This window comes from Monodelphis domestica, chromosome 7 (assembly GCF_027887165.1).
Source record: "Monodelphis domestica isolate mMonDom1 chromosome 7, mMonDom1.pri, whole genome shotgun sequence".
NCBI lineage: Eukaryota > Metazoa > Chordata > Mammalia > Didelphimorphia > Didelphidae > Monodelphis > Monodelphis domestica.
In genome coordinates this window covers 196,823,507-196,850,876 of record NC_077233.1, presented here as the reverse complement: position 1 = coordinate 196,850,876, position 27,370 = coordinate 196,823,507, and the positions used below count along the sequence as shown (strand labels likewise).

The window sequence follows — 27,370 nt, the reverse complement described above, 5'->3', positions numbered from 1 at the left end:
AAACTCTTTGGCATGGGAGGATCCTTCTCCTCCCTACTTAAGACTACTTTAGGACAGAAACCTTTTGCTAAACAATGGAAAGGGCTTTGACCTATACTTAAGCATAGAACAGGAAGTTCTTTGAGTCATGATTGATTTTAGAATTGATACAATAGAGATACTTGGAATGACAGAACCAGGTCTTGGAACTTACAATAAATATCCACCCTTCTCAGAGTAACAGGATTTAGGAAGGGCTGCAGCAAAGATCAAGATTTAATTATTTGAGAATATGACCTTCAACAGACATGTGCAAAGGGGGGCAGACCTCTGGGAGGTCCTGGGTTAAGCTAGAGCCACCATTGGAACAGGGGAGACATGGACAGTGATTGGTAGATGTGAGAACTGAAGGGAGGGGACTTAGATTGTTGACTTAAAGATAGCGGGGTCTGAGGAGAGAGGAGGAGTTTTGGCTCTGAGAGGTTTTGCCCTAAGGAGTCTGAGAGGAGAGAGGTCCTGGAGGGAGAGCTCCTGGAGAGATCTGAGAGGACGGCTTGCTCTGAAGGTGGCTGGAGGTGGAGGCCCCTGAGACTGTTTCTCCATTTTGGTCACGTGAGTGATAGGGACTGATCTCTTTTCTTTGCCTCAGCTATCTAATGGCTTGGGCCTTTGGCCCAGCCCTATTCCCCTTCTCTCCCCTTTCTCTCTCTCTCTCTCTCTCTCTCTCTCTCTCTCTCTCTCTCTCTCTCTCTCTCTCTCTCTCTCTCATACCTTTCTTCCTCCTGTCTGTACTTAAACTCCATAAAAGGTTGACTGCTGACTTGAGTTTTCATTTAGGAATTACATAGCTGAATTCCTTGGCGACCTTAAATTAATATATATCAGTCTTTTAAAGTGATTTCCATGTCACAATTCATCCTCTCCAGTGTGATAAATATCAGCTCTCCCTCTTTTACTGGTATTGACACTTAACTGAAGACTCCAGGAATACACTAGTATCCCAGCCCTCACTCTTCTGCTGGATTTGATGTACAGATGAGTTTTAATGGGAGAAATCCCCTTCAGAGACAATCTTAAAGAAGATTATTTTGTCAATGGCAGAACACTCGAACACAAGAGAAAGTTTCTCTTAATGCCCTGTATTGCCTGGGTTGCTTTTATTTTCTTAGACTTTCCCTAGATACAATATACCAAAAAGAAGGGGGGGGGGGGGAGAGAAGCTATTTTAAAGTAGAAAGCAATCTTATTGTAAAAGTTATCATAAACCAAATAATGGAACTTGTCATGGAATTTCAAGTACTATGCTCCTGTCAGTAAAGGAAATAGTTGAGGCATATCTTTCAAATTATACCCAAAGACAACTATGTAATCTACCTAAAGATGATAGGTGTCAGAGAAGTTGAGATGACCCTTCCTCCTTCCTCCAAATGCTAAATTTCCAACCCCTTATCAAAGGTCAATTTTATAAACAAACAATATCCCATGAAAAATGATTTGAGGATTCTAGGGTGCTGAGGTTGCTAGGTGGCACAGTGGATAGAGTGCCATGCTTGGAGTCAGGAAGACTCATCTTCCCGAGTTCAAATCTGTCCTCAGACACTTACTAGCTATGTGACCCTGGACATAATCCTGTTTGCCTGAGTTCTTCATCTATAAAATGAGCCAGAGAGGGAAATGGCAAACCATTCCAAAATCTTTGCCAAGGAAACTCCAAATGGGGTTATGACAACACAGATATGACTGAAATGACTGAAGCACCAACAAATAAATACCCCCCCCCACCAAATCCTTTCCCTCATTAGCTTCTGCTGCTTAAAATTTCAAAATGTAAGATTAATTTCTTCATCTTCTATTAAAATATATACACCCCTGGAATGTATAACACATTAAACATGTTTAAATGTAACATATGTAATATATGACTGGTGGTCATTTTGCCTCACTGTGAATTAATTTAATACATCATCTTATGAGTGTAGATTTGGACAGAAGGAAGGAAACTCCATCTGGAAAACAAGTTCAAAGAGGAACAGAGTAAAAAAGGATAAGAAACAGAAAAGAAAGGAGAAGCCTATGCAGTGAGGATAAACTATGTCTGAGGTTTGCTTATGGTATGCCTTGTTCCCAGACTTTCAGATTTGCTTCAGTACAAGGAGGAAAACAAATACTGATCATAATTTGTTTTTTGCTTATCTTTAGAATTATTTGTTTCTACAGAGACAAGAGTAGAAAGTATTAAAAATGCTGCAGGATAATGGAGAATGGTAGGACTGGGACAATATGTAGAATTCAAACAAATTCAGATCTGACAGATATTTAAGTTTATACTACACGAAAAGAGGCATGCTAAATATTGGGCATACAAAGATGAAAAAATAACACAGTCCCTGACCTTAAAAGGCTTAAAATGTAAACAAGGAGTATATGATATCTATTAAATGATACAAATATAGATATCATAGGCCACTTTTATATATGCATACATATATATAAAACACATATGTAAAATGTTTATATATAATGTATAAATATATATCGTCTAAATGTGTATGTATACACATACAAACACAAATGATACAAGGCAAAATAAAAAGCACTGGATTTGTATCAGTGGTTATTGGGTTCAAATCCCAGTTCTTTGTGACTTTAGGTCATGATTCTCTGGCCTTCAGTTTCATCATCTATAAACTGAACAGGTTGGACTAGATAATCTCTAAAGTCCCAGTCCCAAACCAACAATGATCTCTTAGGTCTATCATGTGAAGAAAGAGCTAGTCATTAATTTTATAGTTGAGAAAACTAAAGCCCTTTCTATTTAAATTACCCAAGGTATGGGGCTGTGTGAACATGCTAGTTTCCTTAAAATAAGTCCTTTACTATTTCTGCTAACCCAGGCTATTGATATGGAGTAGGTGAATGCAAGATGAATGATAGATGATCACAACTTTGAATGAGTATGTGCCATTCAAGGAACAAGGCAGGTGCTTCAAACATTTTCCCTAGAATACTGTATGTGCTCATCTGCCTGACATAATCAGCCCCGTGCTTCCATAGGTCTCCTTAGGACAATCAGATCATAGATGTAAAATTGGAAGGGAACTTAGAGATCATATCCGAGTCCAATCTGAGAGGGAGAGGGGATGGAACTGAATTGAATTGACCCTAGAGGGTCCCTTCCAATTCTGAGATTCTGTAATTCTACTAACGCCCTGCAGAGGGTGCGAAACTACAACAGGTAAGGAGTCCATTCAGTCTGAGAGAATGAGAAGCAGCTCCCTCTCAGGCTAGCGAGGCCACGTCTTCTTTCCCATTACTCAGGGTTGGCGGGTGAGGGGGAAGGAGTCCTTACCAGCCATACACCAGGACCGGCTTCGAGTAGTTCTTGTGGTGGGAGCGGAGAGTGAGGGAGCCTTTACGCTCCAAGACATCTGTGGGTCCCAGCTCCAAGTACCCGTAACTGGCGGGGCTCCCTAGCATGATTAGTTTCTGGTCGGGGGTGGGGGTGGGGGTCTGACCAAGATGTTCTTTTACCTCCTGCTTCCCCCTCTTCAAAGTCTTGCTAAAGAACCCCTCAGTCTCAACGCAGCGTCTCCGTCTCCACGGCAACTGAAGGGGGGGGGGAACGATGTAGGCTGCGGAGCCGGCGTGTGCGCCACGACGCACAGAACTACGTTTCCCAAAGGGCCACGCTCTACCTCAGGGAGGGAAAGGGGGAGGAGCTTTGCACTCTGGGAACTGTAGTCCCATGCGCACTGACTGGCCTAAACTGGGAAAGGGAAATAGAGAACTGTTTTGAGAAGGATCCAGTTAAGGGAGAAATAGAAAGGATAGGGGTGGGAGCAGAGGTTAGTGGGAAAGATAGGCTTTCTATAAAGCCTATCTTGTAGCCAGGAAAGCCTGTCTCTGACATATACTACCTGTGTGGTCATAAGCATATCACTTAGTCGCCATTAGATTGTAAGATTCCCCAAGGGCATGAACCGACTTTAGCCTCTTTTTGTATCCCTAGGATGTAGCACAATGCCAGGCACACAGTCAGCTTTTAATCAATGTTTAATAATAATAACAACAACATTTATATAGCACTTTTACTGTGCTAAGTGTTTTACAATTATTATTTCATTTGATCTTCACAGCAGCCATGGAAAATAGGTTTTATTATTATCCTCATTTTACAGATTAGGAAAACCAAGACAAAGATCAAGTGTCTTGCCCAGGATCTCAAAACTAGTAAATGTCGGGCTCAGGTGTGAACTCAAATCGTCCTTACTCCCAGTTCAGAGCTCTTTATGCACTGAATCACCAAGCAACTCCCAAGACAGCTAGTTATAGGGGGAAAAAAGAAAAGAAAGAAAATGCAGCTCTCTTTTCCCCTCATTTCAGAGGTGGGGAATCCTGGATGTGGAACATGGCATTACTGTCAGACTTCGTTGATGCATCTACTCTTTTTCACTTTTTGTTAGGGAAAATGGCTCACTTAAGTCAATTAGCATTTTTAGCATCAATTATGTGCCAGACATTGTACTAAATCTGGGGATACAAAGGCAAATAACAATAGTCCCTTCTATTAAGTAATTCACAGTCAAGTGGAAGAGACAATATGCAAACAATTATGTACAAGTAAGATACAGTATATGCAGGATAAATTAGAGATAATATCAGAGAGAGGGCACAGAGATTAAAGAGGATTGGGAAAGGCTTCTTACAGAAGGTGGAATTTTAGTTGAGATTTGAAGGAAGTCAGGGAAACCAGGATGTTGAGATACAGTTCAAGGGCAAAGGGAGGAAATTCAGAAATGAAGGTGATGTTACAATAGAAGATTACAAAAAAATCGAGTTTTAATTTTTTCAATTTTTAATTTTTCTTTTCAAATTACATGTAGATACAATTTTTAATAATTATTTTCTGACCTTTTTTATGTTCTTTCTCTCCCACTCCTTCCCCTCCCCAAGTTGGCAGATAATATGATATAGATTAAATGTGTTATCATATAATACGTATTTCCATGTTTGTCATGTTGTGAAACAAGATACACATATCTTATGCTAGAGAAAAATTTGTGGAGGAAATAAAGTGAGAAATGGTATGCTTCAATCTACATTCAGAGTCCATCAGTTCCTTTTATGGCAATGGATAGTTGTTTTTTTTTTTGTCATGAGTTCCATGGAGTTGTCCTAGATCTTTGCCTTGTTGATAATAATTGTCATTCATAATCAATCATCATACATTATTGCTATTACTGTACACAGAATTCCCCTGGTTCTGCTCACTTCATTTTTCATAACTACATGTAAGTCTTTCCAAGTTTTTTGTGATCATCTTGTTCATCATGTTTTATGGTACAATAGAATTTCATTACAGTCATATACCACAACTTGTTCAGCCATTCCCCAATTGGTAGACAATCCTTTGGTTTTCCATTCTTAACCACCACAAAAAGTACTACTATAAATAATTTTGTATAAGTAGGTCCTTTTCCTCCATCTTTGACCTTTTGGGGATATAGATCTAGTAGTGGTATTGCTGAATCAAGGGGTATGCAAGTTTGATGGCCTTTTGGGCATTATTCCAAATTTTTCTCCAGAGTGGTTAAATCAGTTCACAGTTGCACCAACCATATATTACTGTCCCAATTATTCCATATCCCTTCCAACATTTATTATTTTCCTTTTTTGTCACATTAGTCAATCTGATAGGTGTGAGGAGGGTATTGAGAGTTGTTTTAATTTACATTTCTTTAATTAATAATAATTTGGAGCATTTCTTCCTATATAGTTTTAATTGATTCATCTGAGAATTGCTTGTTCAGAGCCTTGGCCCACTTGTCATTTGAGGAATGCTTTGTATCCTTATAAATTGGATCCAGTTCTCAATAGTTTGTTGAAGTTAGTTTAGTACTTGGGAGAATCAATTGTTAATTTTCATTGATATTGTTTATACCTCACAAGGCTTGATTTGTTGTTTTGCTGATTGCCTAGGCTTAAGAAATTGATAGAGAAAATATTAATAATGAAGAGTAATTTAAAAGTTTCCCCAAAATGGTTATTAAACATTTACCTGTACACTCTTGCATTTAATTCTACCTATTTCTGTTAAGAGTAGCCATATGCCATATTTAATATTTTATATACAATATAATATAATATTCTATGATCTCATGTCTACACAGTAATGAAATAAGAGATTCCAAAGGAAAAGACATGGCATGACCCCGAGGACCATCACTGAGGAATATGTACTTGCTCCTTTTATTTCTCACTTCCTTACTTTAAAAAAAAAAAGGAAGTTGTTTGCTGTAATCTTTCCTCCTCATATGATTCATCTTAAAAACTGTCAACTGGGTTTTTGGGAACCCCAAGTTTTCCCCTGTACCCTCTGAACTTAACCCAAAGGAAATCTCAGACTCACATTTCGGACTGAACAATAGACCTTGGAGTACTTAATGATCCCAGTTTAAGTGAAACTAGTAGATAGAATTAAATGTTAAATACCCTTTTCGTCTTGGAAGTTTCTACATTTATGTCAGAGTCCACTCCCAGGTAGCCCAGTCCTTGGCTGGGCCCTCTCCTTTTGCATCCATTGTAAAGCATTAGCATCTGTCTAATAATCCCTGTCTTGGACTTTTCATTTCCTTGTAGCCATGGTAAAGCCAATCAATCATACTTCCCTGTCCTTAGTTGCCCAAAAAGTATACACATCCCCAAGGTCTATTATTCTTTGGAGAATGATCTCCTGGGATGATCCTCTCAGAGATACTGTTCCCAGAATCCCAAAGCCCTCGGCTCTGTGTGGTTTTTAGGTGCTTGACTCTGTATAGTGCCCAATTATTACGGACCTAACTCTTTCCTGATTAAAGATTTGTTTTTGCTGACTACTTTAGTACTTCTGTGTTTTTTTCAAGTTAACAAAATTAACATTGGCTACAAATGGTATATTTGTATTCTCCTAATTTGCTATGTAAGTATACTCCACTTTAAGAACCTCAAACATAACTCTGGGAGGGGGGAGAGAAAAGTGGAGGAGACAACATAAATCATGTTACCATGAAAGAAAAAATAAGAAAATACTTAAAATTTTTTAAAAAGAATCTCAAACATATTTTTAATCCTCACCGAAGATTAAGAAGACACCTTTTCACTGTAAGAAAATAGTTTTTACCAACTACAATTCCAGAGGACCCAAGCTAAAGCAGGCTATGCCTCACCTACCAAAATGGTTATGGGCTCTGAGTGAGGGCTGAAATGTATATTTTTTGGACTTAGTCAATGAAGAAATTTTATTTTCTTGACTATACATTTTTTTTACAATGGTCCCCCCATCCTTCCTACCTGTCTCCAATTAGAGGGAAGTAGGAGTGAGAGAAAATAGATTTTTGTTCATTGGGGGGAAAATTGTTTAAAGAAAAGGAGTCTTCAATTTTCACAGAAGATTCACCATCGAATTCTTTTAAATAAGGGAAATACTCTATTGTATTTTAAATGATTCTATTTTCAAAAAATTGGATTGCATACAACTATTTAAAAGCACATCTACCATATAAAAATTGTATGTTAATATTTACAAACTACCCTGATAGCCACATGCTGAAGGACATTAACATGGCACATTGGTACTCATAATAGAAAATTATAGAGCTACTTGCAATTCTTTTTTCTCTCAGTAATAAATAGGAAGACATGTGGTATCATTAAAGAAAAAAATTATATTCAGCAAGAGTCTATATATACCCTAGTATGGAATATTGAGAATATTCAATAATCCTCAGTTCCTACTATACATACACATTCACACTTGATTTTTTCCCCCCCAACATTCAAAATGATGCTGAAATAACACATGATCTGCTTAGCCCTTTCCCAGGTTCCAACAAGGATATGGCATATACTTAAAACAATATGCAATACATAGTGACCAGAGAAAACAATAACAAAATTAACAAAACACAATTGAATTCATCTTAGACTAAACTGACATCCTTCTCTTGCCTATAAATGTGCATTTTCCTTTTAATTTCAGTTATGTCTTCAGTGTCTCCCAAATGTCTTGGTAATAGCCTTGAGCTTAGGTGAAAGAGATTAAATCTCTAAAACCCTGAAGATTTGGTGTAAGAGTTAAAGTATAATTATGCTTTTAAATTTTCATTTGTCCAACACAGGCTCCATTGTTAGTGGGATTTTCCCATCTGGTTTCTGTATCATGTTTATTCTTTTCTTTGGGGGGAGGGCATATCTGTGATGTCTGTGGTGAAGTAACTTCCCCTCCTAATGGAAATTGGCATCACTTCTGCAATTTAGGGGTTTTAGAGGGTTATCTAGGTTGATGAGAAGTTAAATTATTTCCCCAGGACCACACGGTATGAGATGCAAAACTCAAACCCAGGTCTTTCTGACTCCCCCAGGACAGTCCACTAGCACAGACTTCCTCTTCAACTTTATCTCTGAACTCACCCATAGAAAAACCAAACTCTAAATATGACAACAAACAGATAATTTTTATGGGCTAACATATATATATATAGTCAAAGTGAATTCTGGAAGCCTCAAGTTTGCCCATTTCCCTTGAGAACTTGCCTTTAAAGGAAGTCCCAAACTGATTTTGTCTTAGACTGAATAGAACTGTCAGTGTATGTTTGATGTGCTTAATTCCCCAAAAGGTATATTAGATCCCTATGTTCTAGTATTCTTTAGAGAATCATCTAACACCTTGATCCTCTCAGACAGTCTCCAGAGCCCCCAGGGTTTGACTTTGTGTGATATTTAGTGCTTGGCTCTGTGTGGCAGCTGAATATTAATGGCCTTGTCTCTTTCCTGGTTAAAGATTTGGTTTTGCTGCCTACTTTAGTGGTTCTGTGTTTTTCCAGACAATATACACATACATATACATATATATTCACTGTTTTCCAGATTCTATGTTTCACTTTTTTTACATTTTTAAATTTTTAATTAATTTAGAATATTTTTCCATAGTTACATGATTAATGTTCTTTCCCTCCCCTTCTCTCTCCCACCTCCCATAGCAAACATGCAATTCAACTAGGTTTTACAAGTATTATTGATCAAGACCTATTTCCATATTATTAATATTTGCAATAGAGTGATCATTTAGAGTCTACATTTCTAATCATATCCCCATCAAACCATGTGATCAAGGAAATGTCTTTCTTCTGTATTTCTACTCCCACAGTTCTTTCTCTGGATGTGGATAGTGTTCTTTTTCATAGGTCTCTCAGAATTGTCCTGGATCATTGTATTGCTGCTAGTAGAGAGGTCCATTACAACCGATTGTACCACAGTGTATCAGTCTCTGTGTACAATGTTCTCCTGGTTCTGCTCCTTTCACTCTGCATCAATTCCTGGAGGTCATTCCAGTTCACAAAGAATTCCTCTAATTCATGATTCCTTTTAGCACAATAGTATTCCATCACCAACATATACCACAATTTGTTCAGCCATTCCCCAATCGAAGGACACCCCTTCATTTTCCAATTTTTTGTCACCACAAAGAGCGCAGCTATGAATATTCTTATACAAGTCTTTTCCCTTATTATCTCTTTGGGGTATAAACCCAGCAGTGCTATGGCTGGATCAAAGGGCAGACAGTCTTTTATCATCCTTTGGGCATAGTTCCAAATTGCCTTCCAGAATGGTTGGATCAATTCACAACTCCACTAGCAGTGCATTAATGTCCCAATTTTGTCACATCCCCTCCCTGTTTAACTTTTTAAAAAGATTTTTAGCATATTTTCAAGGTGAAATTTCACTTTTTAAATTAAAAAAAAATGTAATCGGTAGCATATTTGCATATATGTTATCAGAGATAATGATGCTTTGTATTCATATAGTTTTTCATCCATGAGAGCAATAACATCCTTCTTTAATGTGAATCTATCATAGAACCAAAAAAAATCTCACTCCAAAGTTTTCTAATCCAAACCACAAATAGGTTTTCAGTCCCCCATTGAAGGGAAGCCTCTTTCTAGTGATGAGTTAATGAAAAATCCATTCCACTTTTGCACATATCCAATTGTCAGAAATATTTTCCAATCACCAAATCAAAACTTGGTCTTTTTTAACTTGATCCTTTCTTCTCTAGTTCTTTAATCAGCAACCCAGCAAAATAATTGTAAAACACTCTTCCACTTGAAGGTTCTTTCAAATACATGAAAACAATGATAATCCTTTTTTACAGGTAAAACAACTCCAGTTCCTTCTGTCACATTGTATAGGGTGTAATTTTGTGTCTCCTCAATATGCTGATCACCCTCTTGTGAATGTGCTACAGCCTATCCAGGTGTTCCCTAAAATGGGGCACACAAAATTAAATGTGGTACTCTAGCTAAGTGTTTCAGTGGTTAGAACAAAGGACCTGGTATCAGGATGACATCTTCCTGAGCTCAAATCCAGCCTCAGACATTTACTAGCTATGTGTCCTGAGTAAGTCACTTACCCTGTTGATCTTAATGTCTTCATCTTTAAAATGAGCTACAAAAGGAAATGGGAAATGGCAAACCGCTCCAGTATCACTGACAAGAAAACCCAAATGGGGACATGAAGAGTCTCGGACAAGACTGAAATAATCAAATAACAACAACAAACTCTGGTAGTCTTAACAAGGTAGGTCTAATACAGTATAACTTGCCTCTTTTTAGGAATTAAAAACATATTTCTACAGTGCTTTATGGCAAAAGAAAGAGAAGATAGTCTGCTAAGGTTTTCATAGCATTTTTTAAAAGAGGCAGTTAGGAAGTGCAGTGGGTAGGGTGCTGAATGTGGACTAAAGAGACCTGAGGTCAAATGTGTACCCAAATACTTCCTAGCTGTATAACTGTAGGTAAGTCACTTAACCTCTATGTGCTTCAGTTTCTTCAACTGTTAAAAGGGAATAATAATAGCATCTACCTTCCAGAATTGTTGTGAGGGTCATTTATGAAGCACTTAGCACCACGTTTCTCATTTTGTTGGTGGTTAATAAATGCTTGCTTGCTTTTCTACTTGATTTTTCTATTAATGCAGTCTATGAGGGCATTAGCTTTCTTAGCTGCCACATCACACTCTTGATTCATATCAAGTTTCTTATCTTCTAAAACTCCCAGGTCTATTTCATATGAATTATTTGTTGTCTGGTCAAGTCTCCTCCAATCCTAAAGTGGCATAGCCAATTTGTTTAACCCAAGTTTAGCATTCTACATTTATACCCATAACATTTCATATTATTAGATTTAGCCCTTCATTCTGGCTTGTCACAATCTTAAGGGATGCTGATTCTGTCATCCCATGTTAGGTATTCCTCCCAGCTTTGTATCATCTGCAAATTTGATAAGAATGCCACCTCTATTTTCATCCAAGTCACTGATAAAAATATTGGAAGCAATAATTCTTATAACATTTCATATATCCATGTCTTCAGAATTCATCAGACCATCAAGAAAATATAGACTTTAAAATAATGACTTGCGTTTGTATGTCTCTTTTATGATCTTAACATTTTTCAGACTGGCAGTGTTCCAGAGAAGATTGAGGTACTGGTTTTAGGTGATTTTCTCAAAGTTATGAATAAAGTCAGGACCCTAATATGGTAATGAAGGTCTTCCAATTACAACAGATTAATGTTTCCCTATAAAGAAAAGTTGTCCATCAGCACATATATCTTGGCTGGAAAGTGCAAATGGACAATGAACGAGGACCAGAATTGAATAGAAGAGAGCTGGCTAGATTGATTTCCTTTGGGAAATTATATAGAGCCTTTACTGATCTCAAACTCCTCCTTGAAACTTAAAGGGAGGGGGACACTCTTTCTATAACAAATATTCATTTTTTGATGCTATATGACTATAAATTCTGAAATAGACCATCACAGTCTCTAATGAATTAAAATTGTGGTCACCCAAAGGGAAAAGAAGAGGCTCATGGTGGGAGCCAAGTAGGAGTAGACTACGAGCATAGTACTAATAAGCAATAAAATATCAAAAATGCCTTAAAAGTAAGTTAGTCACATAATGAGAGAACATGGTAGGACTGACACAGATGGATCGTTTCTGTGCTCTGCTGCTACCTATAGATCATCAAGAGATCTTGAGGAAAGCCCTCTGGGGAGGATTTCCAGGAGGAGATGGGCAAGAATGACATAAGAAGACAAGGCATCCATTGGTTTCAATCCGCACTCTACATTGATGAGATCTCAAATCCACTGAAGCTTGAAGGTACATTTCTTGTGATTCTATGTGGTTATGAATCATGAAACATGACATTTGTCACAGCCCAGGTAACATAAAGGGTCAGAGAAGAGTTGTAAACTATGGAGGAGCTGTGAGCACAAAATATGGAATTTAAGAAAATAAGAGAAGAAAGAAAAAGAAAGAAGAAAGACTCCAACACAATGTTAGGTTCAGAGAGAATCTTACTTGCCTCCACCCCTGAGGAGCTTTTGGTTTGTGCTTTTAAAAGCACATCAACACTCATTGATTATCTGGTTGATATCATAGACATACAGAACAAACAATGCAATGGATTACATCAAAGTCATTATTCCAGTTAAAACTTGGTTAATAACAAATTTCTATTACAATCAAAGTTCATATTTTTTATGTCCAAAATGTTTACTAAGGAAATAGACAGGTGAAAGAAAGAAGATTCTTGATAGAGAAGTTATCTAGAAGACAGTAGGACTGGCAATTCCTCTTTCAATCTCTCTAGAGGAGAGCTTTTGAACGTAAATGCCCATGTTGGTTGTAAAGATAATCAGAAGGGCCAGAATGGTCATTGGAGCTGTGGAAGCTTCCTAGAGAGTCTGTTTGGCAATGTCAGATTAACCTAGCCATTTTGGTAGAGACCCCACTAAATTGTTTTTTTCGTGGAAGGTTGGAACACTTATTAACCCTGTGAGTTCCCGATATGGCCACAACAAGAAAATTGCCTTTACAATAATATCTTGTTTTATACTGGACCTTGACCTTTGCCATGAGGCCCATATCCCAAGCATCCCAGGATGGTCAGTGCTTATTATCCCTTCAACATTGTATCAAATTTGGGGGCATTCATTTACCAATATACCCAGAAAATGTAAATAAAGATATCAATGAAATTTTAAAGAAATTAGATAATTATTAAACCATATAAAAGATAAGATGAGCACTTATTAAATGCCTACTATGTGCTAGATACTTTACAAATAACTCTGCTCAACCTCACAACAATCCTGGGAGATGGGTATTATTGCCTCAACTTCTCCCAAGTCTAGTTTTTGAGAAATGTAACTGACTGGATTGTATCATTGTTTTGTCTGGAGCATGGTGAAGTATTTTTGTTAAAGGTCTTCTTGTTAAGTTGTATTCACCCCATCCATGCTGGGTAACTTCTGTCTGTGTGCCTGTGTACATATGTGTGTGTCTGTGCAATTCTTTTTAACTCTTTCTGTTTTTTAGGGGAAAATTTGAGAACAGACCCCCAACTCTTGATATTTTTTTTTCCTTAGTAAATTATTTTCTTGCTGGAATCAAAAGGAAAAGGGAAATCTTTTTGCATTGGTTTTATTTGTACTTTACAAATAAGAGACATTTTGTTAAAAAAAAAAAAAGAAAAAAGCTGAGGAAACTGAAGCAGATAAAGATTAAGTGTCTTTCCTAAGGTCACAGAGTTAGTGTCTGATGCCACATTTGAACTCCAGTTTCCCTAACTCCAGGCCCAGTGTTCTGTCCACTGGGCCATGTAGTTACCTCAATGAATTTATCAAACCAATATAGCAAAGATAGCAATACTACCCAAATTAATTTATACATTTAATGCACATCTACTCAAAATACTAAAGACTGATTTCATGGAATTAAATAAAGAATTAATAATTTTTATAGAACAAATAGATAAAAAAAATATCAAGAGGAATTAGGGGGAGAGAGGAGAAAGGAAAATTTGCATTTGTGATCTTACTTTATGTTAGACAGAAGGACTTGTCAAAATTGTTTGGTAGTAGATAAAAAAAATAGAAAAAAACTATATCCATAGACAGAAGAGAAAATGTAGACTTGGCAACAATAGAATACGTAAATTGGGTAAATCCAAGATCATAAAACATTAGGAAAGGAATCATTATTCAACTTAAAAAAACTATTTCGAAAATTGGATGATTGGGGACAGCTAACTGGCTCAGTAGATTGAGAGCCAAGCCTAGAGATGGGAAGTCCCAAGTTCATGGGATAAAGGAGGGGAAAAAAATGTATGAAAACATTTAAACTCAAATCTCCCTGACATTGGGTCTACTACTATAAAGCATCACCTGAAGGATGTCTGAGGAGCATTTACTTTGGCCATGAAAGCAGGAGCATTTCTAAATTAATACCAAGGAACCACAGCCAAATGTTTTATTATAGTTATTTATTTCATTTTGAAAGTCAACCAAATGATATGCATGTTTAAATTGATGTATAAAAATCAATGCCTTAGATAACAATCAATCTCTATCCTCTGTCCAAACATAACCTAAAAGACACTGATAATTTATTTTCGGATCATCCCTGTTTTCCTTCAATCCAAACTTCCTCCCAGTGGGTACAATAGAGCAGGCACACACCTGGTGCCTAGAACTTCCCAGGGGACAGACTTGGCACTTGTGCTTCCCTGTGAGTGTATGTAATATAACTATGACAGCTGAACTAACAGAGCCCTGCATTAATATTCAAACATGCTACCATCGACTCACAAACAATTTTTGTCCAGCTCACACAGGCGTGAATGATCTAATACCAAAAAAGACTTGTGGAAAAGGATTTCAAAGTTTGTAGAGTTTGTAATAGGGATGATGGTCAAAGGCTTTGGTGCACTATTAAATAGTCCTTTTTAAAAATATATTTTATTTTCCCTATTACATGTAATAAGAATTTTCAACATACATTTTCCTAAATTATAAGATCCAAATTGTCTCCTCTTCCTTCTCTTCCCCCTTCTCAGAGATGGCAAACAATGTGATCTTGGTTATACATGTATTATCATGCAACACATACTTCCATACTAATCACTGTTGTATGAGAACACTAATATAAAACCAAAACACCAAAATAAAAACATAAACTAACATGTAAAATGGCATACTTTGGTCTGTATTCTGACTCCAACAGTTCTTTTTCTGGAGATGGATCACATTCTTTGTCATAAGTCCTTTAGAATTGTCCTGGATCTCTAAATCTTTTGCAGTAGATCATTGTACAATATTGCTGTTATTGTGTACTATGTTCCCCTGGTTCTGCTTATTTCATTCTACATCAGTTCATGGAATTCTTTCCAGTTTTTTTCTGAAATCATCCTACTCATGGTTATTTATAGCACAATAGCATTCTATCACCATCATGTATTACAATTTGTCCAGACATTTCCCAATTGATTCCCAATTCCCAATTGTCCAGACATTTCAATTTCTAATTCTTTGCTACCAACATTTTTGTACAATTTGTACAAGCCATTTCCCTTTTTTTATGATCTCTATGGGATGTAGACCTAGTAATGGTATTGCTGAGTCAAGGAATGCACAGTTTTATACCCTTTAGGCATAGTTCAGACTTGCCCACCAAAATAATTAGATCAGCTCACAACTCCACCAATAATGCATTAGTGTAGCAATTTTGCCATATCCCCTCCAATATTTATTGCTTTCCTTTTCTATCATACTGGCCAATCTGATAGGTATGAGGTGGTACCTCAATGTTGTTTTAATTTGCATTTCTCTAATCAAGAGAGATTTAGGATATTTTATATGATTATTGATAGCTTTGATTTCTTCATCTGAAAACTGCTCATTGAGAGGGGTGAAGCCAAGTTAGCAGCTTAGTAGCAGCGAAAGCTGTAACCACTCTGAGAATCCTCTTAAGCTAACGTTAAAATAACAACTCAAAATGTCTAGAGACACAGAATCAAGGAGACAGAGCAAAATAATTCTCCTGAAGAAAAGAACTTGAAAGATAGGTAGAGAGGGTCTATTTACTTGGGATAAGGGGAAACCAGAAGTAAAACTGCACAGAGGAATGCACTCACCACTCACCTATTGCACCAGATTCTAAGCCTGGTCACAAACCAATTTTGAGACCCAGGGACCCTGACTAAGTCAATGACAGAGCACCCCACACCAACCCCTTGAAGTCCCAAGCCCTAGTACAAGCCTGTAGTGAAGCTCCTAGACCCAAGGCAAAATATCTCATAGTCCTCTGAGTCCTGCAAGCTGTCAGCAGAAGTTCCTAGTAGATACTGAATCAGCAGCTTTCAGAGCTCCCAGTGCACAGGCCATCATACCACTCTAGAAGAACTGAAATTTGCAGAAAACCAGAACTAGAGCTGAGGTTATCAACATGCAGAAATGGAGAAACTGAGGTTTAAGAGATTATACTCTCTACCCTGAGAATAGAACCTACTTTTTAGATATAAGTAAAAGTTAAAAAAAAAAAACCTCAAAATGAGCAAACGGCAAAAAGAAACATCTAATCATAGAAAATTTCTATGGAGACAAAGAACATGGCACTGACTCAGTAGGGACCAGTACGATCAATGCAGCCACATGAAAAACTTAAAAAAAAAAATTTGGAATTGGCCTCTGGCACTGGAAGAGCTCAAAAAGGAATAAAAAAAAAAACAAAAAGAGAGATGGAAGAAAAATGGGGGAAAGAAATAGAAATAATGCAAAAAAGAAAATAAAAGCTTAAAAAGGAAAATTGGTTGAGTGGAAAAAAGAGGCACAAAAATCTTGATGAAGAAGATTTTCTGAAAAGCATAATTGACCAACTGGAAAAAGCAGTTAAAAAAATCCAAAAAATTGGAGTTACATAAAAAAGTAGAATTAACCAAACAGAAAAGAAAGTTCAAAAGCTCACAGAAGAAAAATATTCTTTAAAAATTAGAATTGGGCAAATAAAAGCTAATGACTTTATGAGACATCAAGAAACAATAAAACAAAATAAAAAGAATGAAAGAAATGGAAGAAATTATGAAATATCTCATTGAAAAAAGCAACTTACCTGAAAAATGGATCCAGATGAGACAATCTAAGAATTATTAGACTAGCTGAAAATCATGATCAACAACAACAACAACAAAAACCCTTCATATATTATATATTCATATATTATAAGAAATTATCAAAGAAAACTACCCTGATGTTCTTGAACAAGATGTTAAAATAGAAATTGAAAGAATCCACAAATCACCTCCTACCATAAATCCTCAAATGACAACTCCCAGGAATATTATAGTCAAATTCAAGAGTTCACGGAGAAAGTATTGCAAGCAACCAGAAAGAAACAATTTAAATATCATGGAGCCCCAGTCAGGATTACATAGGATCTGGCAGCTCCTAAACTGAAGGATTGAAAAGCTTGAAATATGATATTTTGGAAGGCAAGGAACTGTGTTTACAACCAAGAATCACCTACCCATCAAAACTGACTATATTCTTTCAGGGGAAAGTATGGTCATTTAATAAAATAGAAGATTTTCAAGCATTCCTGATGAAAAGACCAGACCTAAACAGAAAATCTGATGTCCAAATACAAAATTCAAGAAAAGCATAAAAAGGTAAATAAGAAAGTAAAAACTGCTCGTTCATATCCTTTGGCACGGTCCTTCTTTCCAGATTTTTAGTTATTGATTTAAGTTTCCACTCAGATTATGTGTCAATATTATGTTTGTGATCTGAATATCCATGGAGTCAGGGGAATGTAAATAGTATGGATATGTGACCACTAGGTATTGTTGTGGAGCAAATTTGAATGAATTCACTTTCCTTCCCCTTCCCACTAGGTAAATCTCTTACCCCTTTAAGTCCCATGGGGGTATGCTATAGCATACACCTCTTGTTCTTATACCTCCTCTTGGGAGCTAGAGTTTTGCTTGAGAACCCCTGGGGTTTAAATAGCCACTCTCTGATACAACAATAAACTCAATATCTGGCCACATGGTCCAAATGGATTGCTTTATTTGCTATCTTAGGGATCTTAGAAATACAGGTTATCAACTGAAATGAAGTATAGTAGGATAAAATTCTGATCACTAGGACAGGGTTTAGTCCCTTATCTGTTTTGTTTTTAATTCTTTATATCTTCACTAGTTACTATCTTTATCCATTTCCTCCCCTTCCCAGACATGCAATAATTATATGTAACCACTGGCTAAAAAGTTCATTTGCACACGACTTTCCTTTTTGGTGGAGATTGATTATTCACTGCTCCAGGTCTGTGTGAGGGATAGAATTGGTGTTACAAAAAGAGTGATTCTGCCCTCCTAACCAACCTTTCCACACTCATAGGCTGGAATACTGAGTAATCAGTCTTCACTAATGGGTAAAGTTTTATGCAAATGATTTTTTACATGCATGTAAGCCCCTTAATCTATCTTAGTCTTGGTTTTCTCATCCTGCAAATAAGATAACAGCCCCAACTTTGCATTGTTACTATGAGAATCAAATGAGCTATATGTTAAGTGCTTTGCAAATCCTAATGTGCTATATAAATACTAGTTATTATCATCTATCCCTTCCAGCTTTATGTTGTCTGTAAATCTGATAACTAGAGTTATTTTATTTCAGAAAGATTTTGAGGTAAGATTCTGTAGCAGTTCCTTGGTAAAATTCAAACACCTTTGATATAGGAAATACTTTAAGTTTTGTGAGAACAAACTGATACCTAATAGAGAAAGGATACTATGTTAATTCATTCATTCATTCATTCATCAGGCATCCATTTAGCATCTACTTTGCTAAGTACAGTGGAGAGATACAAAGATAAATAAGGCAAGACTCCCTCTCTCCAATAGATTGGTATGGTGTCCCCAGGGGAGAAAGGAAGGGCTGAAATGCACTCTAAAAGCTTACTAAACAATTTTTCCTGGGATCCAGTTATAAACCCAGCCATCTGCAAGCAAATCTGCCTAATTTTGCTTGTATCCTCACAGTAGGATAAAGATGGGGACATCAATAGAAGTGGAACTACAATTGACATGAAGCCTTCAAAGCTTTACTTTTATTGTTGTTTAGACAAGTAGTTGGTTGACACTTTGTGACACCATTTGGGGTTTTCTTGGCAAAGATACTGGAGTGCTTTGCCATTTCCTTCTCCAGTTCATTTAATAAGTGAAGAAACTGAGGCTTTACAGGAACCTGCTACTGAGTTCTAACTAAAGCAGTAGGTAAAGTGCTCCAGAGGCAATTGCTAACTTGTCCTTTAACACCCTTAGAGTGTCTATGAGGAAGGGCCTTTGAATGTATATTATTTGCTGAGAGTCAATGTTTTGGTTGGGATCTTAGAACTTAACCTTAAGCCAAAGCAAACTGCTGTCCAACTGCTATTTAAATTAATTAAATTGATTTATTTATCAAATGTATTATTCAATCAGTAAGCATGAAGAAGTCATTACAGGTACTGTCCTAGTGGTGGGGCTGCAAAATCAGAAGTGATTCCTCCCTTCAAAGAGTTTATGTATTTATCAAACTGATAATCCTCAAAGAAATCCTAAGTGTTGGGAAGTTCTTTTTATTTTTAACCCTTTCAAGTTGTTCAAATAATGACTGTAGTTCAGAAGGGCAAGGCCTAGGCAAAAGAAGTTAAGTGACTTGCCCAAAGTTGTACAGTTAGGAAGTGTCTGAAGCCAGATTTGAACCCTAGCTCTCTAGCTACTGTGCCATCTAGATGCCCCAAAGTTGGGGGATTCTGAAGTCAATTAACAAGAATTTATTAAGTGATTTCTATGGACCAGACACTGTGCTAAATGCAGTGGATACAAAAAAAAAAGATAAAAATAATTCTGCCCTCTTCTACATACTGTAATAATAAAAATTGGGTGGCCAAATGTAATAATGGTTAAAAAAATTATTGTGGTCACCATTTATAAAATTAACTCTTAAGTCACGGGGATGTTAGTAGTTTTAGTAGTTTTATTACATCAGGGTAGTGATAGTAAAGAGGGAAATGTAAGAAGGAGGTAGAAAATATTGCCTAGCTAAATTAACTAAGTGCAGATCCAAGTACCTCACCAAAGAGAGTATCCCACTGAAGACAAGAGAAGAGCTGAAACTCCAGTGTCTCCAGCAAGGTTCTCCTCAACCCAAGACTGAACTCCTTGGAGCCACCAATGCAGAATCTCCAATGCAGAAGTGCCACAGAGAAGAATCCCTCTTTCAGCAAGAGCCACCAGGACAGCAGAATGAATCAGAATGCCCTCAGTTGGCTTTTTTATGAGCAGTTTTCTCCATGTCACTTCCTGTCTCTCTGGTTTCTCCTTCTTTTCACTGTGGACTGGTCCATCACATCTCAGGAACCAATCAAAGTTTCTTAATTTGTCTGGCACTGCCCCTGGAGCAGTGCCTGTGGGGTCCACCTCCTGTCCTCTGAGGGTGTGAACTCTCATCAAAAGGATTCACAAGTTCCTAACTAATTAAATTAAAAGGTGGAGCACTCCAAGTACTTGATTAAGTTAAGAAAAAAAAATTCCCTTTCACAATACTAATGGGGAGACAGCATGGAAAGAAATAGATCCATACAAGTTGGAGAATAGTCCCAGAGGTTCCAGCAGTTAGGAAATATGAAGTACAAGAGGGTGAAATCAAGCAAATATGAGCAGCTTCCTCTTCAGATTTAAACTTCTTGACATCAGGGATTCTATTGTTCTTTTCATTGTCTTGTCTCCAGCACCTAGAACTACCCACTCAGATGTAATGGGCACATAATAAATATTTCTTGAGTTAAACTGAAAGCATTCCTTCCATTTAAATCTTGCTTATCTTTCATCAGATATTACTATGCTGATGCCCTATGCAAGATTCATTCCCAATAAATTGAGACCTAAATGTACCATGAGAAGTTGAAGAGAAATAAATGCATCATGAGAATTTGAAGCACACCAGTGGTTTCTCCCCTGTAAATATCAATGACTGCTTCCCTCTCTGCTTCCTCCATCTCTTTTTTCATGCAATTTTTCCATGTCATCATCTTCAATCATGCTGCCAACTTCATCAGTTCTTCAAATATCATTTATGAAGGAGCAATTCCTTTTTGGTTGAGAAGTAAAGAGGGAACTGCTGAAATAAGCATTTGCCATTTTATTGGTCCAGTATGAATAATTAGCCATTTAGAACATTCCAGGACAATGTTTTCTCAATTTATTATTGATTATTTGCTATTTGTAAGAACTTTTTATGAAAGGCAGTCATAAAAATGCTTTTTATCTTTATAGTAAATTATGGTCTCTCTTTATGTGTACATTCATCCATCTAGCTAATGCAGAGCTTCCTCTAAATATAATGAATGAGTGGTGGCAATGTATTGTAGATTGAGTTCAACCTACATCAATAAAGAATTCATATATATTCTCTGATGTTAACTGCTAAAGTGGCTTCTAACAATTTTCCCTAAAAGAATTCTTTCTTACACTTTGTTTCTAGTCAAATGTCACATGAAAATTCACGCTCAGGTAAGTTAACTTAGGTCAGTAACCTAAGACAGCTTGATAAAAAGAAAAAAAAAATTACCTTGTCAGAAGTCCTGCCTGGGAATCCTGCTTCCATTGCTTCTTAGCTATGTGACAAGGTAAGCAACCTAACCTCTATGAGGCCAAGTTTACTCACCTCAAAAATGGAATTCATTGGATCAAAGCTCTATAGCTGGAAGCAAACTTGAAGGTCTTTTAGTCCAACTTTTTTGCTTTACAGATGAAGAAGTTTTCTCTTCTTCACACATGACATTCCATCCATCTCCCATTTCTTTCTGTTGACCTTCATGTTCAGAATTCTCTCCCTCCTCAACTCTCTCTTAACTTCCCTGACTTCCTTCAGGACTCTGTTCAAACCCCATATTCTGCAGGAGGCTTTCCTGGTTCCACCAGCTTCTACTTCCTTCCCTTCTAAAACCACCATCAATCCTAGATATCTTGTATGTACGTAATCATCTGTGTGTTGGCTTCTTGAAAAGAGGAACTAGATTCTTCAAAGCACGCGCGAGTACGGGACGTCTGTCGCGGCCGCGGATCCCCGTCGCCCCCGCCTCCTCTACTTCGCCCCGCGCCCGATGGTGAGCAGCGTGTTGTGTCGCTGCGTGGCCTCCCCACCGGCCCCTGGAGCCTCCTCCACCCAGTCGCCGTCCGGGGACCCGTGTGGCGGCGCCGTGTGCGGGGGCCCTGACCACCGGCTCCGCCTTTGGAGCCTCTTCCAGGAGCTCGATGTCAACCGCGACGGCGGCCTTTGTGTCAACGACCTGGCCGTGGGGCTGCGAAGGCTTGGCCTGCACCGCACCGAAGTCGAGCTCCGGATTATAAATTTGTACAATGGGCAGCATCGATGTCTTTGATATATCATCCAGTGAAGCAGTGATACACCTTTTAATGAAGATTTGACATAATTTAGGTATCTAAAGCTCCAACAGAGACTTCATTTGGAAGAATTTATTGTGGCTAAACCTAAACTATCAGCCAAGGGTTTTTTTTTTCTGATGTTAATTAAATTATATATCTTAAGTAAAAGATTTTTTGAGTTCACCATCAAAGTGGGATTCTGAATTTAAAATGAACCTGAAGGATAGAAACTTTATAAACTATGTAGGCATCACTACCACCCTCCTCTCCCATAAGAAGAATTACTTTGTTGTATTGGAGTGTTAAAAAAATGCTTGAGACTCTCATAAAGAGCTTACTTGTCTCAGAAATGCCAATAAGTATGTTAGATCCTACTAATTAGGTGAATAGTTTAATTGTTAGAGCATTGTGTTGTCTCCTAGGAAAATCCTAGCTGAATGCTTAACCTAATGGTTATAAGGTTGTGATTTGCTACTTATTTCAGAAATTCCCTGGATGAGTCTTCATTCTTCATATGTGTAAGGTTGCAAGGAAGCAAGCATGAAATTGAAGAATAGTCTTCAGTAGAGCTTCTATCCATTAGCTCTACTTTGTTTTCTGTAATTTTGCTCAAGTCTCTTCCCTTTTCTTAATAGCAATCTTTGACTCTCTAAAGGACTCTCTTGTTGTCTCTTAGATTTTTTTTGTAGACTAAATATTTCCACGTACTTTAGTAGTTTTTCCTGTGACGTGATCTTCAGATCTGTTGCTATATTCGTGTCCTTCCTGGACACATTCAAGTTTGTCATTGTCTTTCTGAAAATTCAATGTCAGATATATCCCAGAGGAACCAAAGAAAGAAGGAAAGGACCTATATGTATAAATATATTTATAGCAGTACTAGTAGCAGAGAGCTGGAAACAATAGAAACAAATCAATTGAGGAATGGCTGAAAAAATATGTAAATGTAATAGAATATTATTTTGCTATTTAAAAAATGCCAAAGGAACAGATTTAGTGAAACTGAAGTCTTATGTGAAGTGATGCTGAACATAATGAGAACAATATATACAATGACTGTAACTTTGGAAGACTTAACTATAATGCAATAGTCAATCACATCCTCATGGTGAAGAGGCTTCTTATTCTTACCTTTTGGCAGAAAGGTGATGACAAAAGGTACAGAATGAAACAGACATTTTCAGATACAACCATTATTGTGTGACTTTGTGTTGCTTGACAATACAAGGGAGGATTTTTAGGGAAGGAGGCAGACACTTGTTGGGGAAATAGTGATAGCCATCATAAAATGAAAAAAATCCACCAGTGATACATTTAAAATATGGAGACCAGAAGAAGGTCTAGAAGGGGACTGGCTGGTACTGCTTTGCAAAATTTCATGTATACTCTTAAAAACAAAATAGACTATATGTGATCAAAAAAAAAAAAGAAAAGAAAAGAGGAACTAGATTTTACCTTTCTTTGTATTCCCAGAAAAATACCTGGCATATGGTAAGCATTTAATAAATAATTGTTGACAGATTGATAGAGGTCCATGCAGTAGTTTCAGAAGCAGAGTTTGAACCCAGGTCCTACTGTATGAGGTCCTACCTGACATACTATTCATTTCAAAGAGTGTTTTGAGGCTTGTATATGGAAAGCACTTGGCAAACCTTAAGGTTCTATAGAAATGCCCACATATCATCCATCTAAGATTTTATTTGTGCATGTGGATCCCTTTCACAAACAGAGATTTAATAGATAAAGTCTTAAGTTTGAGGTACTATACAAAGTGTCAGCCTAGAGTCGAAAATATATAGGTTCAAATTGGGATTCAAACACTTATTTGCTGTATGGCCTTGGGCAAGTCACTCAACCACTGTTTGACTCAATTTCCTCATCTGTAAAATGAGCTAAAGAAACTCTTAAAACCATTCCATTATCTTTTGGCAATAAATCCCCAAATGGGTCATGAAGAGTCAGGCACAATTGAACAAATACACAAATTGAGGGGAGAGGGTTATAGTTTGTAATTAATTTTGAAAGGCAACAGAATATAATGAAAAGGAGGCTGGATATAGAATTGACAAATCTGGGTTCAATTTTTGACATTAGTTTTTTAACCAGAAGCATGTTAATAAACCTCTATGGCTCAGTTTCCTCACATGTATATCAGAGACAGTAATCCTTATACCACACAAGTAAATATGTAGACCTGAACAAGTTGGTGTGAGAAAAAGTATTTTATAAACAGTAAAGCACCACACAGTTATTAGTATTATTATTTATTACATTATTTCATATACATTCAAATAATAATGATAGTAACAAATTTAGGCAACATTTTAAGGTTTGTAGAGGTTTCCCTTGCCATAGCCTTGTGTGGTATGCCATACAAATATTATCCCAAATATTTCAGACCTGACAGATATGTGGCAAAAAATTCTAATATACACCATCAGAAAGCTAAATGCCCTTGTTTTTAGAGAAAGTAAAATTTATAAATATATATGCTTTTTATATTTCATATATGTAATGCTTTCATATAATTTTAGTTAGATAGCATCATTTCAGGAAAATAATTCATTCTCAGAAGAAGTCATAATCCATTCTTTGCTTGGTATAACTTGCATCATGTATCAAAGACAAGATCCACAATTGCAGAGCTGGAAAGGATGTTAGAAATCATGAAGTTCAACTCCCTTATTTTAAAGATGAGGAATCTGACGCTGTATAAAATCAAGTGACTTGACCAGGGTTTTCCAGCTAGAGATTGTCTTTCAGAGGAATCAAACCTAGGTTTTCTTGACTCCAAATTCATCACTCTTTCCAAGTTGCCATCCTGGATTCCCAAAATCATCAATTATACATACAAGAGGGAAAGTTTGTGAATTGATTATGCCAGGAGATGGAATGATGCAAGACTGGCAATCCTGGACTTCAGGATAAGCATGGCGGCAGTCTAGACACAGGACACTTCCTCTCCCCAGCACCCACTGATATAGATTACCTCAAAAGCCCAAAAAAAAAAATTCTCATAAGAACAGAGGGACTCTACAGTAGAGTACAGCAATGAAGGTATGTGGGATTTGGGCATTTTCACACTATAATGGGGTGAAAAAGCTCCCACCCAAACGTGAGCTGATCTGTCCTCCCCCACCCCACCTACGGAGCCAGAGTGAGAGCCAGCGTGCACCAGAATGAGCGAGTGAGTGAGGGGCACCTCTAGAGGAGCATCTGTAGGTCCTTGGGAGCTAACTTAGACCACCAAAGACCTACCCCTGAGAGCAGCTACACCTGAAATCTCGGCAGGCAATGGAACTTAGACCCTGGGCCCTCCTGTGGAGAGAAGAGCTGTGAACAGCAGCAGCTGCAGAGATTCGAGAGCTTGCTTCAGGCAAAATCCTTACTCCTTAACTCCATACACAGGGAACCAGCCCAGCTCACTCATATTTCTAACTATAAAAGGAAGGTAAAACCTCCACAGTGATGGCAAATTCTGCCCAGGGGCAAACATCCTTCAAGAAACACACACACACAAAAAAGGCAGTGACCCTCGAAAATTTTTACGGAGAAAAATCCTAGGCTACAGAGGAAATAACAGGAGGAAATTCAAACAAACCCAATACCTTCCCCCCAAAATGGAAGTTGTTCACAAGCTCTGGAAGAATTTAAATTGGAGCTTATCAAAAAGATGGAAGCCTTCTGGCAAGATAAGTGGGAAATGGTTCAAATAGAAAACCAAAAAATTATAGCAGAAAACCAAAATTTAAAGCAGAAAGCCAGAAGATTATAATGGAAAAACCAGGCCTTAAGGACCAGAATTAAGCAACTAGAAACCAATGATTTTTCAAAATAGCAAGACTTAATAAGGCGAAGTCAAAAGACTGACAAAATAGAAGAAAACATAAAATATCTCACTGACAAGGTAACAGATTAGGAAAACAGGTCACAATGAAACAATTTGAGAATCATTGGTCTACCTGAAAATCCAGAAATAAAAAGAAATTTTGGCATCATACTACAAGAAATCATCCAAGAAAACTGCCCATATGTTCTTAAACAAGGGGGGAAAATAGACATTGAAAGAGTTCATAGAACACCCTCTACACTAAACCCCCAAAAGACAACTCCCAGTAATTGCCAACTTCCAGAGCTTTCAAGCTAAGGAGAAAATCCTACAAGAAGCCAAAAAGAGACAATTCAGATACCAAGGAGCACCAATCAGGATCACACAAGACTTGGCAGCCTCCACATTAAAGGACTGCAAGGCCTGGAACATGCTATTCAGAAAGGCAAGAGAACTGGGTCTTCAACCAAAAATCACCTATCCATCAAAACTGACTATATATGTCCAAGGGAAAGTATGGACATTCAACAAAATAGAAGATTTCCAAGTATTTGTAAAGAAAAGACCAGAACTAAGTGGATAGTTTGATATCCAAACACAAAGATCAAGAGGAACATGTAAAGATAAATAAGAAAGAAAAAAAATGTTCTCATTCAAACTCTCTTCTTTAAAGGCTACAATTAGATAAAATTACACACATATATATTAATATATGGGGAAAGTGTTATTTGTAACTCTCAAAAATTGTATTCATTATTATAGTAATTAGAAGAATCACTCAAAGGAAAAGATTGGGGCATTAAGGGCTGTAAGATATTATGCAAAAAAGAAAAAGGGGGGGATCAAAGATGGTACCAAGAGTACCTGAAGAAATAAAACAAATAGGATAATCTGTTTCACACAAAGATACACATGGGAAGGGGAGGGGAAGAATACTCTTACAAGGAGAGGAAAACAGTGCTAATAGGTAATACTTAAAAACTTTACTCTCAGTGAAATTAATTCTGAGAGGGAAGAGCAACTAGATCCATTGGGATCTTGAATTCTATCTTATCCTACAGGGTATGTGATAAGGGAAAACTAAGGGGGATAGGGGGGAGGGAGTACTAAAAGGGAGGGAATATTAGGGGGGAGGGTACTTAATGGACTCTAAAAAAAACAGAAGAGAACAAAAAGGGAGGGACTAGAAAGGGAAGCATATCAAGGGAGGGGATTAGGGAGATTGATTAAAAGTAAACCACTGGTTTAAAA

General features: G+C 37.2%; 1 protein-coding gene across 2 annotated transcripts in view; it reads right to left on the bottom strand.

The window, feature by feature from the left end:
• CFAP95 (cilia and flagella associated protein 95) overlaps positions 1 to 3,625 on the bottom strand; it is a 68,427-nt gene extending 64,802 nt beyond the window's left edge. For both annotated transcript variants that reach the window (XM_007498568.2, XM_007498569.2), the window contains exon 1: positions 3,329 to 3,625. In XM_007498568.2, the coding sequence (XP_007498630.1) occupies positions 3,329 to 3,456 (128 nt within the window). In that variant the 5' untranslated portion in view covers positions 3,457 to 3,625. The remainder of the gene's footprint in view (positions 1 to 3,328) is intronic.
• Positions 3,626 to 27,370: the final 23,745 nt, after the last annotated feature.